This window comes from Acomys minous (assembly GCF_964271855.1).
Source record: "Acomys minous genome assembly, chromosome: 15".
Lineage (NCBI taxonomy): Eukaryota > Metazoa > Chordata > Mammalia > Rodentia > Muridae > Acomys > Acomys minous.
The window spans coordinates 56,526,486-56,544,172 of NC_140497.1; the positions used below are offsets into that span (position 1 = coordinate 56,526,486).

Here is a 17,687-nt window from a genome sequence, read left to right on the forward strand (position 1 = left end):
GAGTGTATCAGGGAAATATATATATATATATATATATATATATATATATATATATAGAGAGAGAGAGAGAGAGAGAGAGAGAGAGAGAGAGAGAGAGAAATGAAAAAAGAAAATCCTGCATACACACAATAATCAGACAGGCAACATTTTTCAGGGAACACAGAGTAAACCAATAGAAAATCATTAGTAGTTCTTACGTTAAGAAACTAAGTAAAACTGTATGCTCATCCCAATAGCTGTAGGAAACACATTTGATAAAATTTCAGTATGACAATAGTGTTTTAAGTGGGTTTAACAGAGGCTCAGAGGATAAACAGTCACTAGGTAGGCATGAAGCCCTGAACTTGAATCAGACAGGAGCATCCTGGGGGCTCCTGACTTACCAGGGTGGGATTCAACAGTGAGTGCAAGGTTTGGTAAGAGACACTTAAAACATAGCGTAGACAGCAACAGAGGAAGGTACCCAAAGTCAACCACTGGATCAAAGGTGCATGTGTTCACATGCAAACACACCTACTTACACACACACACACACACACACACATACACACACACACACACATGCACACATACACATGTACATACACACGGAGAGAAGCATACACATCACACACACACACAAATAAGCATTTTTAAATGTAAGTAAATGTGAGGGACACTAAATATCCTTCAATAAGTGTGTGAATAAATGAATTGCAATCCATCCACACAGTGGAATACTAGTAAGAGTTATAAAAGAGTAAACCATTGACACTAGAGTAGCATGGTTGAATGCTAAGTGAAAGAAGATGGCTTCAAAAGGCAGCACACAGTGTGACTCTGCCTTTATGTAACAGCACACAGTGTGACTCTACATTTGTATAACACGCTGCAAGAGCAAGACTGCAGGTTTGGAGACTAGATTGGTGATTCCCAGGGGTTGTGAGGAGGGGACTGACTAAAGACAGCATGACATGTTTTGAGAGAACTGTTCTATAACTATCTGATTGTGTTAGTGGCATGCACCAAATTCATTCACAAGCTTTATGTGTGTCAGTGGCAGATTAATTACTATGTTATTTTGACATTATATGGGGAAGCTACCCAAATAGTTGAATATCATCGTGATTATGAAACGTCCTCTTTTTCTGTGTTCTTAACTGTGTGAGTAAATTTCTCAAACACTGCCATCTAAATGGAAAACAGGAGTCGTATTGATTTCCCAGTAAATTCTACACAAACCAGGTTTTTAAAAAATATGATTTTTTGCATGTATCTGTGTGTGTATACATGTGAGTGCAGTAAAATGTGCATGTGGGTACGTACACTTCAATACAGATATGTGTGTGTGTGTAAGAACACTTGAGTACAGGTAAATGGGGGAGGTATGTACACATGAGTGCAGGTATTTATGTGAGAGTATGTGCACTTCAGTGCAGGTAAAGTGTGTGTGTGTAAGAACACATGAGTGCAGGTAAATGTGTGTGTAGGTGTGTACATGTGAATACAGGTATCTGTGTGTGTGTGTGTGTGTGTGTGTGTGTGTGTGTGTGTGTGTACACGTGAGTGCAGGTATCTGTGTGTATAGGTATATACACATGAGTGCAGGGATCTGCGTGGGGATATGTACACATGAGTGTACGTAAATGTGTGTGTGGGTGTGTACGTGGGAGTGCAGGTATCTGTGTGTGGGTATGTACATGTGTGAGCAGACACATGTGTGTCAGTAAGCACATGTGAGAGCAGATATCTGTGGAGGGCAGAAGTGTTACATATCCTGGAGCTGGAGCTACAGACAGTTGCAAGCTTCCCAATATGGGTGCTGGAAACCGACCTCACAGCCTCAGGGAGAGGCACGTCTACCCTCTAAATCGCCTCTTCACCCCCACAGACCTGCTCTTTAAAACAAAAACCACCAAAAACATGCATACCAAAATATGACTTCCTGATTAATCTCAAATTAAAGTATGATAATTATTTACAAATGCTTACATACTTAATCAAAATTATAATAAATTAATTAAAGAGAAATTATTAATACTCAATCTTGCAACAGAAAAAACTATTTTAAAAGCACAAATTACTAATTTTCTATATAGTATTGTTTTAGAGATTCCTAATTCTAATTACTAACTAGATATTGAGCCAAAATGAATTCTGTGAGAGGAGAGAAACTAACTTAGAATTAGTTAACAATTAAAATTAACACTGTAAAAATTGACTGAATGGTATGAGAGGAGCTTACATTTTTTGAGTAGTTCCATTCAACACACTTAGAAGAATAATAGCAGAAAGTTCATTTTAAAATAACAATTATTTAAAAATTCATTAAGCTGCACTCTTTGCCATAATTTACACTCACATTAAGTTTTTAATATTTGCTCTAAGTTGATGAGAGATGTGTCACATTTCAAAATCTTTTTAGGGAAACACAAGCAAACTGTTTGAGGGGCGTCAGCTGTGGACTCCTCATATCCCACCTCAGAGCTTCGCTTATTTTGTTCAAATGTGTGTGTGTGTGTGGGGGTGATTTAGACACAAAATAAACATAGGACCGAGCTGAGGAAAGCGGAGACCTCTAGTTGCCTGCTGACTGCTGACGTCACCGTCAGGAAGACGGCAATGCTGTCTGGTGTAATGAAGCCTCGACTTCAGAAGAAACTCACAGACCTTGACACGAGTTTTAATTCTGAGCTGGTTTCACTGGGTGACGCAGAGCTAAGAGTTCAAATTCCACAACGTCTGAGTTACTAGGCAACCGCATCACTATAGCCCAGCTCCAGGGACTGATTGAGCTTAGAGTCCTGTCCTCCCATGAGAAGGGGAAGAGTGGAAAGCGGTTCTGCCTGGTTGTGTAAGAGTGTGCCGGACAGGATTAAGTTGACCACCAGAAGGGATATGAAGCCAGATCAAAAATTAACACAGATGATGGCCTGCATCACTTAGGATATGAAGAACAACATTCTTATTGGAAATTTCTAATTGACCATCCATCAAGATGGGCTTAAAATTGCACTGTATTTATATTCAAAGAGATTTTTGCCTTGTTACCTAACAGTCTCACATTTTATTGGAATTTGAATCACAAATAAGATGTCTGATATGGAGCAAAACCCTGAACCAAAAGTAGATAGATGCCCTTGGCATTGGGACACTGACCACAACAGTAAGAAACACAGAGACCAAGCCACAGTCTTGACTTCCTGATTTGAGCCTCTCAGAGTGCAGCAAATGGGCATGAGTGAGGAGAGCTATCCTGTGCTAACTCAAGCAAAGCAACCCTTGTCATGGAATAGAAACCTAATTGCAAATGACTTATAAACAAGAGTGACAGAGACCAGAGGGAACAGGCAGCCTCCAGGCTCAGCAAGAAAGGGTCTTTATTTGCCAGGCTTATTATAGCTAGGAACATGCACAGCAGAGGCAAAATGGGACTATGGTTCCCAGGGAACAGTCATGGTCCACAGTGAGCAGGTCTGGTGGTCAGTAGGTCAAAAGGAGATGTCAGGGATGAGATGGTTTAAGAAAATAAGTTTCACTACAGAGCAAGATCAAATTCTAATCCTAGAAAAGTTCATCTAGAAGTTTCCCTCTTTTGTTGCTGTTGTTGGTTTGGTTTGGTTTGGTTTGGTTTGATTTGGTTTGGATCGGATCGGTTTGGTTTGGTTTTCTTGAGACAGGACAGCCTATGTAAACCGGCTGGCTTTAAGCTCCTCCATGAACCTCCTGAGTGCTGAGATTTTAAGCATTCACTGCAAACTTGCAAGTTCTTTGTAAGAATTGATCTGCAGCTGAAATTACACAACTTTCTGTGACTTGTATAATTTCTCTTCCTCTCCTTCCTTTTGCCTACTCTGCCTAGAATGCCCTATTTCAGAGCCTTACAGACAGGTGCTTGCAGATGCAGAGAGAGAGAGAGACAGAGAGAGACAGAGAGAGAGAGAGAGAGAGAGAGAGAGAGAGAGAGAGAGAGAGAGAGAGAGAGAGAGAGAGATTACTAGTATGGGCAAATGAAGCCAACTAGCAGACTGGAGCCTAGAGTGTAAAAAGTGTAAGTACTGGGTGAAAAGACAGAGAAGTTACTGGATCTGAAGATGATGAGCAAGATGTCTACACTGCAGGGCCACAGGCTGTGTTCACACTAAGTGTGAACTGTCATTCTCCAGAAGCCTCCCACATAGGATGTAGCCACACTTTCTACTTCCTTTTTCAGCGTATCCCATCTCGTCTAAGAAGTAGTACTTGAGGGCTGTATCAGAACCTGTCAGTTTCACAGACTAAAGGAAAGAAGTGCCTGTCTTACTCCCAGACCAGTGGCTTGTGTACCGTTTGATACTCTCCTGCCTGAATACAGTGCCAACTGCCTGCTACAGTAACTGGTTTAATAATTCGCTTCTTTTCTGCCCTGTTTTGAAGTCCAGGATCTCTTGCACAGAAGCAAGAATTCTACCACCAAACCACATCAAAGCCCAATAAACTACTCATTTGGCCATTTTTCTTTCTTTTTTCTTTCTTTCTTTCTTTTTTTTTTTTTTTTTTTTTTTTGGTCTTAAATCAAAAAGGATTATTTTCTATCAATTTTGAAGCTGTAGCACATGACAGGCAAGGTGGTTTTTTTTTATTATTTTGCAAATTCACTTTTCACTTAAATGTTTTCTGCCTTCTTCTTTGATACTTTACAGTGATTTCATATGCAGTCCACATAAGTATGTAAATTGAGGTTTGGTTAGTATACTTGGTATACTTTGCTTGAGTATGACATTTTTAAACCTTTTTAAATTTTTTATATATACATTTATATTATTACACATAAATACAATAAACTACCTATAGCAAGAAGAACCATGACACAATCAGGAATTATATAAATGTTACATTCTTAGTGACACCCCCACTCCCTGGCCCCAACCTGCCCTAACCCATGTCTCTCCTGAATTTGCCATTTGAGGTCAACTCCATGTTTAAGGTCTGAGTCTATGTCTAAATAGTTATCTCATCATTGGCTTATGAAATCATGAGAAACAGGCATGTTATCATTTTTCTCCCAGCTACAATACAGTAAGTACATGGTACAAAGAATGTGTCCGCTGAATTGAAACAGTTGAATTGTGCAAAGTGCATCTCAGCTTCCAAAGTTGCCCGAAATACATTTCCTCAGGGATGAAGTGGCTCGACGGTCAAGTTATCACCTGTGTCAGGATGTTGGGGAGTTAGATATGTGGTTTCAACCTCAATTCCCAGCACCTATAAAGTAAAACTCTTACAGCTCAAATACAAGTCATTGAACGCTAAGTTAGAGCTCTTAAAAGAGGTGTAACATCGATGTATAGGAAAAGGTAGTTAAAAAATTCAAAGTTATAAATGCAAGATCATTGAGGTTCTGGGGAAAACATCATTTTATCTAAAGCTGGCGAGTGTAATAAAAAGCACATGGCTAGCTTTTGATACTTTCGTGGCACTGCCTATAATCACTGTCAAAACAATGATTCCAAGAATATCAAAGAGCTAGTATGGCATCAGCTCTCCAAAATGAGCCTGCGATTCAATAGAAATTGAGAGTGGGTGTTTTATCCAGACCCAGCAACTATCATTAGAGAGTCTGATACTATGAAGTGGTTGCTATCAGCAACGAGAGCCCGACAAAGCAAATACAATACTAGGAAAAGGAGGAGGAAAATGGAAGAATAAATAGCTGAAGCCTTTCATGGCAAGGGATCTTTTTAGACTCAAAGAAATACCATTTAAAAACTACTTTCCATGTTTGATTACAACCAAGGTAAAGTAAAGGATTAGCTGGAACACTCAGAATGACTGATGGGCCTTGAACTTTAGCCCCCTTGAGTTCTCACCAGTTGGCTATGGAAACACGCACAAATGTTTATTTTTAAACCTCTGAAGAACAGTTCCCACAGCATTATCACTTTAGCACACTATTTACTTTGCAGGGCCCGGCAATAGAAAGGATAAGACAACTGTGTGTCCTATATGAGAACAAAATGTCCCAGGAATTATGACTGATTTAAAGGCAGCTAAGAGGAGATGAATTGAATTCCCAGAACCACGCATTAGGAAAGGCAGTTAATTCAGGTTGTGGGCTTTAGCTCAGTGTAATCTGGAAAGACGTTTGAGAGTTCTTTTGAGAAAGGGGCTGCAGTTGAGGGTAGCATTCAAGGATCACTAATTGACTCCCAGGATGGTGTGGTGTGCTAGTTGGTGGAAGATGGAGCTGGAGGCTGGGGAGTGGAGAGGATGGATTTAAAATAACCCTGGGATGACCTCTCTCACCCTCAATTTCTTAATTTATAAAATGAAGATGAAAATACCGCAAGGACTCACTTGAAGCAAGAGGAGCTAACAGCTGTGAAAGCATTTTGGTAGAAAGAACGAGGTACCAAATATAAAGGCGAAGGGGAAGTACTATTTTCATGGGGCCAATTATTTCACAAGCATGGAGGAGAGCCTCAGACAGGAGTCAGCCTTTGCTCACATTCGTGTCTGAGGCTGAGCAGGAACCTAACATGAGCACACGTTCAGTGTCTGCTACTTACACCGCAATACCTGTTTCCTTCCCCTTTGCCAAGAAGGACCCCTTTCTAGTAAAATATTCATTACTCATCCATGGAATTAGCTCTAGGCTACTCTCCTGTCATTTATCCCAAGTCTCTGTAATTGCTGCATGTCGGTGTTTACATGAGTCACTGGTGTTCTTCATTTTCTTTCTACATGAATTTGTCATAGTTTATGTTCAATACTGTTTAAAATGTATGAAGTATACTTGGTGGTGGTGGTGATGGTGGTAGTGGTGGTGGTGGTGGTGTGTGGTGTGATGGTGGTAGTGATGGTGGTAGTGATGGTGGTGGTGGTGGTGGTGGTGGTGATGGTAGTGGTGGTGGTGGTGGTGGGGTGTAGTTTGATGGTGGTGGTGATGGTGGTGATGATGGTGATGGTGTGATGGTGGTGGTGGTGGTGGTGATGGTGGTGATGATGGTGATGGTGTGATGGTGGTGGTGGTGGTGGTGATGGTGGTGATGATGGTGATGGTGTGATGGTGGTGGTGGTGATGGTGTGGTGGTGGTGGTGGTGTGGTGGTCATGGTGGTAGTGTTGTAGTGGTGGTGGTGTGATAGTGGTAGTGGTGGTGTGATGTGATGGGGTAGTGGTGGTGGTGGTGTGGTGATAATGGTGGTAGTGTCATAGTGGTGGTGGTGGTGGTGGTGGTGGTGTGGTGTGATGGTGGTGGTGATGGTGATGGTGTGCTGGTAGTGGTGGTGGTGGTGACGGTGATGGTGTGGTGGTGGTAATGGTGTGGTGGACATGGTAGTAGTGTCGTAGTGGTGGTGGTGATGGTGATGCTGATGGTGATGGTGATGGTGTGATGGTGGTGGTGGCGATGGTGATGATGTGGTGGTGATGGCGTGGTGTGGTGGTCATGGTAGTAGTGTCGTAGTGGTGGTGGTGGTGAGAATGATGGGATTTGAGAAAGAACTTTTTAAAATATAAACCTCTTTCAGAGTTTCTTAAATTCAGTACCATTGACATTTTGAACCATGTAATATTTTTAAATTGGGGGCTGTACTTTGTTTATTGAGCGATGTTTAGTAGAATGGCTGGTCTCAATAATGAACGTAATTACTCATATGATTTCACTTCTACTCATGTGTAATAACTAAAAATGTTGGGAAAATCCCCTATGGTTTAGAAGTATAGCACTGCAGAGCTGGAGAGATGACTCAGTGGTTAAGTGCATTGGCTGCTCTTACAGAGAGAGGGTCTGGGTTGAGTTCCCAGCACCCACATGACAGCTCCCAACTGTCTATAACTCCAGCTCCTGAGGATCTGATACCATCACATAGATATACATGCAGGCAAAACACCAATGCATATAAAACAAAAATAAATAAAACATTTTTAAAGTACTGCATTGTATGGCTATAAATTAAAACTATGATTGCTGTTAATAATTTTATTTTTTAGAGTCCCTGGGGTGGTATTCAGACTAGAACAGGCACTCAGTTTGCTCAATGAATTTTTTAAAACTGAGAAAAAGACTAAATTTGGTAGTCTTTAAAGTGGTTTATAGAACAAGCCCTTGTAAGCCTGTATTATATAATAAATGCTTTTCTACTGTAAATACAATATTATTAGCATACGATCCCTTCTCAGTAGGCATATAGGTATGCTAGGCATTATATCCTTACACATACATGGAGATTAATGGCTTTCCTGAGAGCACAAGAACCATAAGGATATTTGGGAAGAACCTATTGGTCCGTCAAGTATGTGGTAATTTTTTTAATCTAAAGAAAATGTTTTATCAGACAGATGACATTTCAGGAAAAAAGTTACGTTAAAAATAACTGCAACTAAGAACCTAAAAAGATTGCAAGTCTGATTACTGCACTAAGAAATCACTACTCTAGTGAACATAGCACTTTAATTATAATTGTTTCACCATTTTGCCCAAAGCCATTAATCTTTTCTAAGATTAGAAGTGCTTCAACACTTCCTGATGGCAGAGGACTATATTGCCAGTGATGTCTCAGGGTGACTTATTGAAGAGTGGATACTGATGTGTGTGTGTGTGTGTGTGTGTGTGTGTGTGTGTGTGTGTGTGTGTGTGTGTGTGTGTGTGTGATTTTGACTGAGAAACAGATATTTGGAAATTTCTCCCAACTGTGAGTTCTTGGCCAATTAAAGCCAAAAATCAGAAAGAAGGAAAAGGAAATAGAAGTCAATCATACAGTAGAAAAAACTGTAATAAGACAAAAATACTCATTGGAAAGTCAGATATAAAGATATAATAATGAAGTCTCTAGGAAGCCTTACCAAAGGAGGGAGGGAGGGAGGGAGGGAGGGAGACAGAGAGAGAGAGAGAGAGAGAGAGAGAGAGAGAGAGAGAGAGAGAGAGAATCACTGTTGTCTAAATGAAAACTGAATTATTGTCATATAGCCTAATAGGAAAAAATAATAGATCATCTTAATAGATATAAAGAAAGGATTTGGTAAAAATAAGATCATTTATGATTTTAAAAAGCTGCACTATACAGAACAAGTATATTGTTTTTATATATTTAGGATCATATAACACAAATATATATATATATATATATATATATATATATATATATATATATATATATATAAAAGCTGTGATGTATGTATGTATATACCATAACTAATAAAGTAAAAGAGGCCAGAGACCATCACCTTGAGAGAACACAATGAGGGTTCAAAGGAGAGGTTAGAGAGAAGAAATAGAAAGGGGAAATAATGTAATTATATTTTGATTTTAAAATTAAAAATAATGACACCAACCTAGATCCACCTGGGAAAAAGAAAAAGAACTGTCCAGATAATACTGGTCTGCAGCCATGTCTGCAACACATTTTCTTAATTTCAGGTTGCTGTAGGAGGGACCATCCCTAGGCAGATAAACCTAGGCTATATAGGAAAGGCAGCCGGGCAAGCCTGAAAGCAAAACGATAAACAACTGGGCAAAACTGATGCACGGTGTTCTTCCTTTTAGCTTCTGCTTTTAAGTTCAGCTTCCCTCAGTGATGGACTCTGTACTAGTTGGGGTTCTCTAGAGTCACAGAACTTATGGAATGAATCTCTGTCTCTCTGTCTCTCTGTCTCCACATGTGTATGGAATTTATTGGACTGGCTTATACACTGTAGTCCGACTAAGCCAACAGTGCCTATTTGTGAGTGGAAAGTCCAACAACCTAGTGGTTTCTCAGGACCATGAGGCTGGGTGTCTCAGCTGGCCTTCTGTATAAGTTGGACTCCTGAAGAAGTAGGCTCCAATGGATATGCTGGCAAAGTGAGGGCAAGCAGACAAAGATGAAAGGTGATATGCGTGCTACCAGAGGAGAAAAGTAACTACCAGCCTCACCCAGCTGTGAGCCCTGTGAGCTATAATAATGACTGGCCTGGAAAAACATATGCACTGGAGCAACAGTTTCATGAATGGCATGGAAGTAACCAACAACTTTCTGAATGGAGTTAAAGCCTGCTCCATGACATGAAACTCCTACCTGGCACTATAATCACAACCAGAAACCTATAGCTAAATGAGTCATAAGCCCTGGGGAGAACCTACTGCTATTATTCCCTTAATGGCCATAGTAGTAAAATGACTCCTGATGACTTATTGGTATATGCGTAGACTAGTGCATCTCCCAACCCTCATTGGAGAAGTTTCTTTTTGCAGTAGGTAGAGATTAACATAGAGACTCACAACTAGTCAAGGTGCAGACAAAAAGACTGCCGAGTGTTCAGCCTTAAACGGAATATTTATGCCAAATCCTCCCCCCCCCCGCACCCCCCCCCCGCCCCACGAAGCTCCGTGATCATTATGAAACAAAGATTAGAAAGACAGTGAGAGCCAAAGGCTTTGGATGACTGCAAGGAAACCATATTTTCTAGACAAAGCAGGGAAGCTGCACATACGAACTCACAGAGTGTGACAGATGCCCAAGACCCATGCAAGCTTAAGCCGGACCAAATCCCAGCACGGAGTAAGGAGGCAAGCATGAAGTCTTCCCCCTAGCTGGGGAGCTATTGACAATTTAGAGCTACCAGGAGAGGTAGAGTTCATTTTCTTTAAGGGTCTAACACCTTGTAGGTTGACCACATTCTAGTGGATGGCCACACACACAAGAGTATATAGGCAGCAGAAATCATACTAAGTAGATTTTTTAAAAATGAATATACAAAGTTGGGCTGAAAGGGAAGCAAGTGGGTCTGAAAGGAGTTGAACGAAGGAGATAGAATATGACCAAATTATGTCGTATAAATTTTTCAAATAATTAATAAAAATAATAAAGAGAAAACTATCTCTGTTTCTGTTCCACTTGCAGGAAAAAGAAACATAAGTGTTGAAAATGGTAAAATTCAGTCAGAGACCTTTGCAATACATCCACCCACTAAGTCACGTTTGTATTAGTCAACTTTGCATCACTGTTTAAAGAGAAGAGAGATTTGGTTTGCCTAAGAGTTTTGGAGATTTTGATCCATGGTCACTCACATTACTTTGGGACTGTTTGGAAATAAAAAATAATGGCAAAGGCTCATGGTAGATGAAGCTTCTCAACCCATGGTGGCTGGGGAGCATAGAAAAACAGAAAGAAGAGCTTGTGTCTCAATACCCCCTTCAGAGGCTGGAACCCAATGACTTTGAGCAAGATTTCAGATCAAAACAATAATGAAGTATAACCATGGTGCATATTAAACTGTAAATTATTAGACTGTTAAAAATGGACAAATACTTGTGCAAGAGAAAGAACAATGAAACAGTTACACAATTTTAAAAATATAATCAAATTCCTTAGAGGAAGATACCTTAAAATCACAGAGGGATGCCTTAATTCTTTTGCCATAATTATAAAATGAGAAAGACTGAAAATTCCTACATCAGGAGGGGATAGGAGCAAAATGACCTTTTGCGTGTAGATACCAGGAGTAGAAGTCCATACGCCTAGTTTAGAGAACTACTTTGCTGAATAAGTCCACAACTATGTTCAACCAAAGACATGTGCAAAACAGTAAAAGAATTGTTCTTCGTCATAACCCAATGTCCATCAATAACAGATTAGAGAAACATATTGTTGTATAATGGAGCACTTCATCCAATGAGAAATGGAACCTGCAATAAAAGCAATGCATTGCTCAAGTGTAATGTTAGCCAAATGCAAAAAGATATAAAAATGTCACACATTATTTAACTCCATTTGCATGAGGTCCAGTAATAAGCAAAGCTACATAAGGTGATGGAAGTCTCCAACAAACATGAGATAACAAGAGGGTTTTTGCAGGCATTTCTAGGCATGGTTAATATCCTGCTTCTTAATCTGGAGTCTTCTCATTTTGTTAAAACATTTTAGACTGTGCACCTATTTATATAGATGTCCCCAAATGGATGGTATATCTGAGTACAAACTTTGAAAGGAAACACAGACACTTACATTGCTTTCCATGTTCCTGCTGCAGCGAGAAGCAGATCTTGCTGGCATTGCTGTCATTCTTGGTGTGGTCTATAAACTGAGAGCATCTGAGGGAATCTGGCCAGGAGGAGTTCACCATCCCTAGGACAGATTCACACCCTTCTTTTGCATCCTCACAGAAAGATCTACAGGGTAGGAGGCCACGCCTAAATGGAAATTTTAAAAGGGAGAATTAATATCATTATAGCATAGTTCTCAAGACAATAATAACAATATTAAAATTAGCCACCAGCAACATAATGTTGACTATTAACTTGCATTTCCTATGTACAGTAAGCAATTTAAATTTCTGTATTCAGCCCTAGGACAGTTTAAGCCACCTAATTATATGGATTCTGGAGATAATAACCTAATTTCACAATGCATTGTGTAGTCGTCTATTGTAGAAGTGTTTCTCTCCCCCCGCCTTCCCCCAACGAGAAAACGAAGGCCCTCAATTTGAAAGAGCAAAAGTAGATCAAAAAGTATGTTATGCTCAGTTTTTGTTTTTCCTTTGAGAAAACCAAACAATCTCTCAGAGGCAAATAAAGGAAGCTGTTCTTTATCCCCCCCCCCCAGGCCTTCATGAAAAGCTCATGCACACAAGTGGCAACTTGGAATATCTCATGTACTTGAAAAAAATTATCAAGCTTCTGGTTTGTATTCTGCAGAGTAAAAAATATGAGTGGCCATATGTTAATAGTAAAAGCCGTGATGTCCCAGGAGCCAGTCCTCGATCCTCCTTGTATACACCCGGACACTCCCAGATCCTCAGCTTGCTCTGGGGATTTTAACTTATTTGCCAGCAATTTCGAGTCCATGGGCTGGTTCCTCTCAGAGCCAAGTGGCTTTCTCTGCCTCTCAACTATGGATTGTATCTTTTATCCTTGTCCGTCTCTGCCAAAGACGTTTCAAAGGACTTTAAGAAAAATGGGAATGAACCTGGTGTGGTGGCGCAAGCCTTTAATCCAAGCACTCGTGAGACAGAGGCAGGCAGATCGCTGTGAGTTCAAGGCCAGCCTGGTCTACAAAGTGAGTCTAGGACAGCCAAGGCTAACACAGAGAAACCCTGTCTCCAAAAACCAAAAGAAAAGAGAAAAACGGGAATAAAAACTAAACTTTATGTGAGTCCCATCAAAGCAACTATTTCAAATCCTAATATCACAAAATCATACAATATTGGATCTGTAATAAGCCTTTCCTGGGAAGCAAAGCCCCAGGAAGATTCTGGGGCAAATTCAAATGTTACACACTTCTTACTACCAGGTTCCCGATGGCAGAGGTAGGGAGAGGAAGCAGGTGTGTGGGCTCCCAGGCCTTGATCTGTATGTCTTCTACCAACATCTAGTCTGGTATAATAACTGGACTTTACAAACCCCTTGATTACACAAGCTTGTATGCTGTACACCATTTGTTCCACCGATACAGAAAATGATAGCACCTAACATCTAGTGGATTATACTGGACCTTACATGATCTTTGAGAGCCTTGGAGGAGATATCCTGTTCTATGTAAGAAATGGAGAAGGAGTTCTCAACATTTATGTTACTGTGGTGGTGATAGGGTCATACTCAGGACATTGCCTATCCGGCTTATCTTAGATTTCCCAATCCCTGTCCTCATATTGAGAAAAGATCTCACTAAGTTGCCCGTGCTGGCCTTGAACGTACCCTGTACCCCAAACAGACCATGAACTTCTGATCATCCCGAATCAACCTACCAAGCTACCGGTGTATCACCAGGCATCCCTCAACAATGGCATTCTAATAAGATAATTCTATTTTACCTTTAAAATGTTGTATTAAAATTACACTTAAAAAGAATCTGTTTAAATCAATAAACGTCAGCTCCTGGGGGCTCACAGTGACTGAGCCACCCATAAGGGAGCCTTCATGAATCTAACCTAGGCCCTCTGCATCCATGTCATGGATGCGTAGCTTGGTGTTTTGTGGGACTCCTAGCAGAGGGAGTGGGGGATGTCTCTGATGCTTTTGCCTGATTTTGGAACCCTTGTCCACCTACTATGTTGCCTCATCGTCCCTTAATATACAGGGAGGTTCTTAGTCTTACTGCAACTTGATATGACAAAGTTTGGTGGACATCCCTAGAGGGTCTGCCCTCTACTGAATGGAAACAGAAGAGTAGTAGAAGGGGAGAGGAGAAGGGAGGGAAAACTGTGCTTAGGATGTAAATATATAAAAATAAACTAATAAAAATTAAAAAGATAATGAAAAACATGTTTCAATTAATTGTAACTGAATGTGATAGTAAAGGAAGATAAGTTTTACATTTGAACAAGTTACACTGAGAGCATAAAACATTAATTGGTCCTGATTGCCACTCGGGAATAGATGGGTATCTTCATCCGTGCTTCTACTGCTGTGATAAAACACATGGCCAATGCAACATACGAAAGAAAGCAATTAATTTAGGACGTATGATTTCAGAGGGTTAGAGTCCATGGTGTTAGAGCAAAGGTATGGTAGCAGGAACAGCAGAGAGCTTACATCTTGATCCACAAGCAGGAGGAAGAGAGCTAGCTTGGAAAGGTCTGGGCTTTTGAAACCTCAACGCCTGGTCAAAGTAACATACTGCCTCCAACAAGGCCACACCTCCCAGTCCTTCCCAAGCAGTTCCACCAAGAGAAACTGAGCATTCAAACACATGAGCATATTCTCCTTCAGACCACCACAATTAGATCTTGTAGAATTAAAAGTGAGAAGTCTCCCAAATGGATCTGTCTGAGGCTACTTATTCTTCACCCTCTGTGTCTTTTTTAGTATCCCAAAATTAAGTATTTAACTCAGAAACTGACTCGTTGTCACAGACTCTTACCCTTTACCATGATCATTTTTCTAAGTCCCCTACTCTGTATCCTCCATGGATACTCTGTTACTGTCTGACCTTGAGCCGACAGTTTACTGATGCCAAGACTCAGTTTCCCCGTTGGAAGAGTGAGGAATTCGGAAGAACTTGAGTTTAGACCACTTTCCATAACTCTTTCATTATGAACATTTTGTAAATTGGAATTCATTCTTCAGAGCAGTGTTTCTCAGAGGAGTACTGACGTCACAATAATCCTATCAGCATTGCTGAACTGCAAGAAATAACAGGCATTTTTCTCAAGGTTTGACCTGGGGGTAGATAGAAATCCTAAAATACCATTAGGCTTTCTGTTCTATAATTAGTGCCTAGGAAAAAATGTCTAGAGTGTTTCCAAATAAGCCGCCTCAGAGGTGTAACCAACTGAGACCCATGAGTTTTACATTGCTGGACTAGAATTATGTGAGCAGGGGCAGAGTATTAATAACTATGAGCCCTTGCAAGCTGAACAAAGCAGGAGCCATTTGCTTTTGTTTTGCCTGAAATTCAGCTGCCTGTGAAGGGCAGATGTGTGTTGTGTTTCATCACATGGATGGTGAGACAGTCTACACTATTTTGGAATATTAGTATCTATATCCAAGCAACAACACATTGGCAACTGAAAAACAGTGCTTGACAAAAGGGAAGGACCACTTTGACTATCAGAATGACTATTTTAGAACGGATGATTGCTCTTAATTGATGTGTGAAGTACATTTGATATGGTTCAAAAATAAATGCCCTGATGCATTTTGACTCAAGTGAAGGCAAAGAGTCCTAATGAAACTTGTTACCACACTTTGATAATAAGAACTTGTAATATTTTCACTAGAAAGGATGCTTTTACTTTTTTTTATAATTTAATTAATTTATTCAGATTACAGTTCAATTGTTCTCACATCACTTGTATCTTCCCATTCCTCCCTCCCTCCTGCTTTCACTCTATTCCCCTCCCCTAGGTCTAAGACCTCTTCCCCCACTATATGGTCATAGGCTATCAAGTCTCATCTTGGTAGCCTGCTTATTCTTTCTCTGAGTGCCACCAGGCCTCCCCACTAAGGGAAGGTGGTCAAATAGGGGCAGCAGATTCATGTCTGAGTCAGTCCCCGCTCTTCCCACAACTGTGGAGAATGTCCTGGCCATTGGCTAGATCTGAGTAGGGGTTTGATGTTTACTGCTTGTATTGCTGGACGGATGTTTTTAAATGATTAATCTACCAAAAATATTGTTCACTTAGTTTATAACTTCATTGCTGAATTTATTTCTAGGAAATTTTATTATGATACATCTAAAAGTATATAGATGTTTATCTAAAAAATTTTTATGATAGTCATAAATGTAAATTTGTTAAATAACCTAGAGCTATAAAATAAACTTCTATGGCCAATTTTAAGAATTATAAATCATATTTTCTATCAATTTGAGCTACTTTGTAGAAATAGTTCTGATAAATTTTTTGAGAATTTCATGTGACCACCACCATTGTGCAATATATTTTGATCAAATTCATCCGTCGCTTCTCCCCCTAATGCCTTCCAGATTCACCATCACCTCCTAATGATCAATTTTGTGCTCTTTTGGTTTTAATTAGCTATTGAGTCCAATTTGTGCTATCCATATACACCTGAATTTTGGAGTATCTCTCCCTCCCCCAAAGACATCAACTGTTCACAGGTCCTTAGAGCTAAGATCCAAAGAATCCCCTTCACACTCTATGCTAGAATGCTGTGTGGATTGACCTTGTGCAGGTAGTCACAGCTGCTGTGGATCCATAGCTACAGTGATTGCATCAAATCCAGAAGACCCTGCTTTTTTCTGATCCTCACTGACCTCTAATTCCTACAATCTTTCTGCCCCTTCTTCAGAAGTAGTGCGGGAGTCTTATGGAAGAATTGGGGCATAGAAAAACCTGGAGGGGACAGGAACTCCACAATGAGACCAATGGAGCCAACAAATCTGGGCAGAGTAGGGTGTGCTGCCGAGACTGATGCACCAACCAAGGACCATAAAAGGATGAATACCTAGACTCTCTGCTCAGATGTAGCCGATAGGCAACACAGTCTCCTTGTGACAGTCACTTATTTCCTTCTCTGCACTTTGTTCAGTTGTGAGTTTCTGCATTAGCTACCATCTACTGCATAAAGAAAGTTCTCTGATGAAGTCTAAGAGCTGCACTAATGGATAAGGTGATATAATTTGGTATTATGTCCACTGAAAAGAATAATAATGGTAGGCTCACTCCTAAGACCCGTGAGATCCCCAAACCCAGAGTTTTTGGCCAGATTTACAATTTGAGCACATGTTTCCTCCCGTAAAGCAGACCTTAAATCCAGTCAGAAAACAATTGGTTATCCCTATAACAATGTTGCCACTATTGTACCCATGGACATAGCTCACCACACTGGTCATTGTTGTAGCTCGCATGGTTCACAGCTGTGAAAGCCTTCTGGTTATCGCCTCCTCCCCCACTGGGTGCTACGTTGGTTCTTTCTTTTGGGTTCCCCAAAAGCAATCATTTCATATAACTATACTTAGAAAAAAAAAGAAATTGACAGTAATAAAATAACTTTGAGCCAAAAGTTCTGATCAAATATTGCTAAGGTATTTACTCAAAATCTCACATCACACCATCCAGTTTAATTTAAATAAACTATGCCTAAAATACATTAGAACTTTTGATTTAAAAATATTTCTGTGGTGCTGGGTAAGATGATTTGTGGCAAGGAAAACTTAAAATATCACCATGAGCTCTGCCTTCTACTGTTCCTGCCTTTGGAAGCCCTTCTGTTGATTATGTGCTGGCCTATTGACTTACTTCCAACCATAGAAGTTTAATAAGATTCCATTTCATCATTAGCTACAT

The 17,687-nt window shown here is 40.2% G+C and overlaps 1 protein-coding gene across 2 annotated transcripts in view; it reads right to left on the reverse strand.

The window, feature by feature from the left end:
* The window catches only part of CORIN (corin, serine peptidase), a 222,320-nt gene that overhangs the window by 120,470 nt on the left and 84,163 nt on the right, over positions 1-17,687 (reverse strand). For both annotated transcript variants that reach the window (XM_084760391.1, XM_084760392.1), the window contains exon 5: positions 11,945-12,129. In XM_084760391.1, the coding sequence (XP_084616517.1) occupies positions 11,945-12,129 (185 nt within the window). The remainder of the gene's footprint in view (positions 1-11,944; positions 12,130-17,687) is intronic.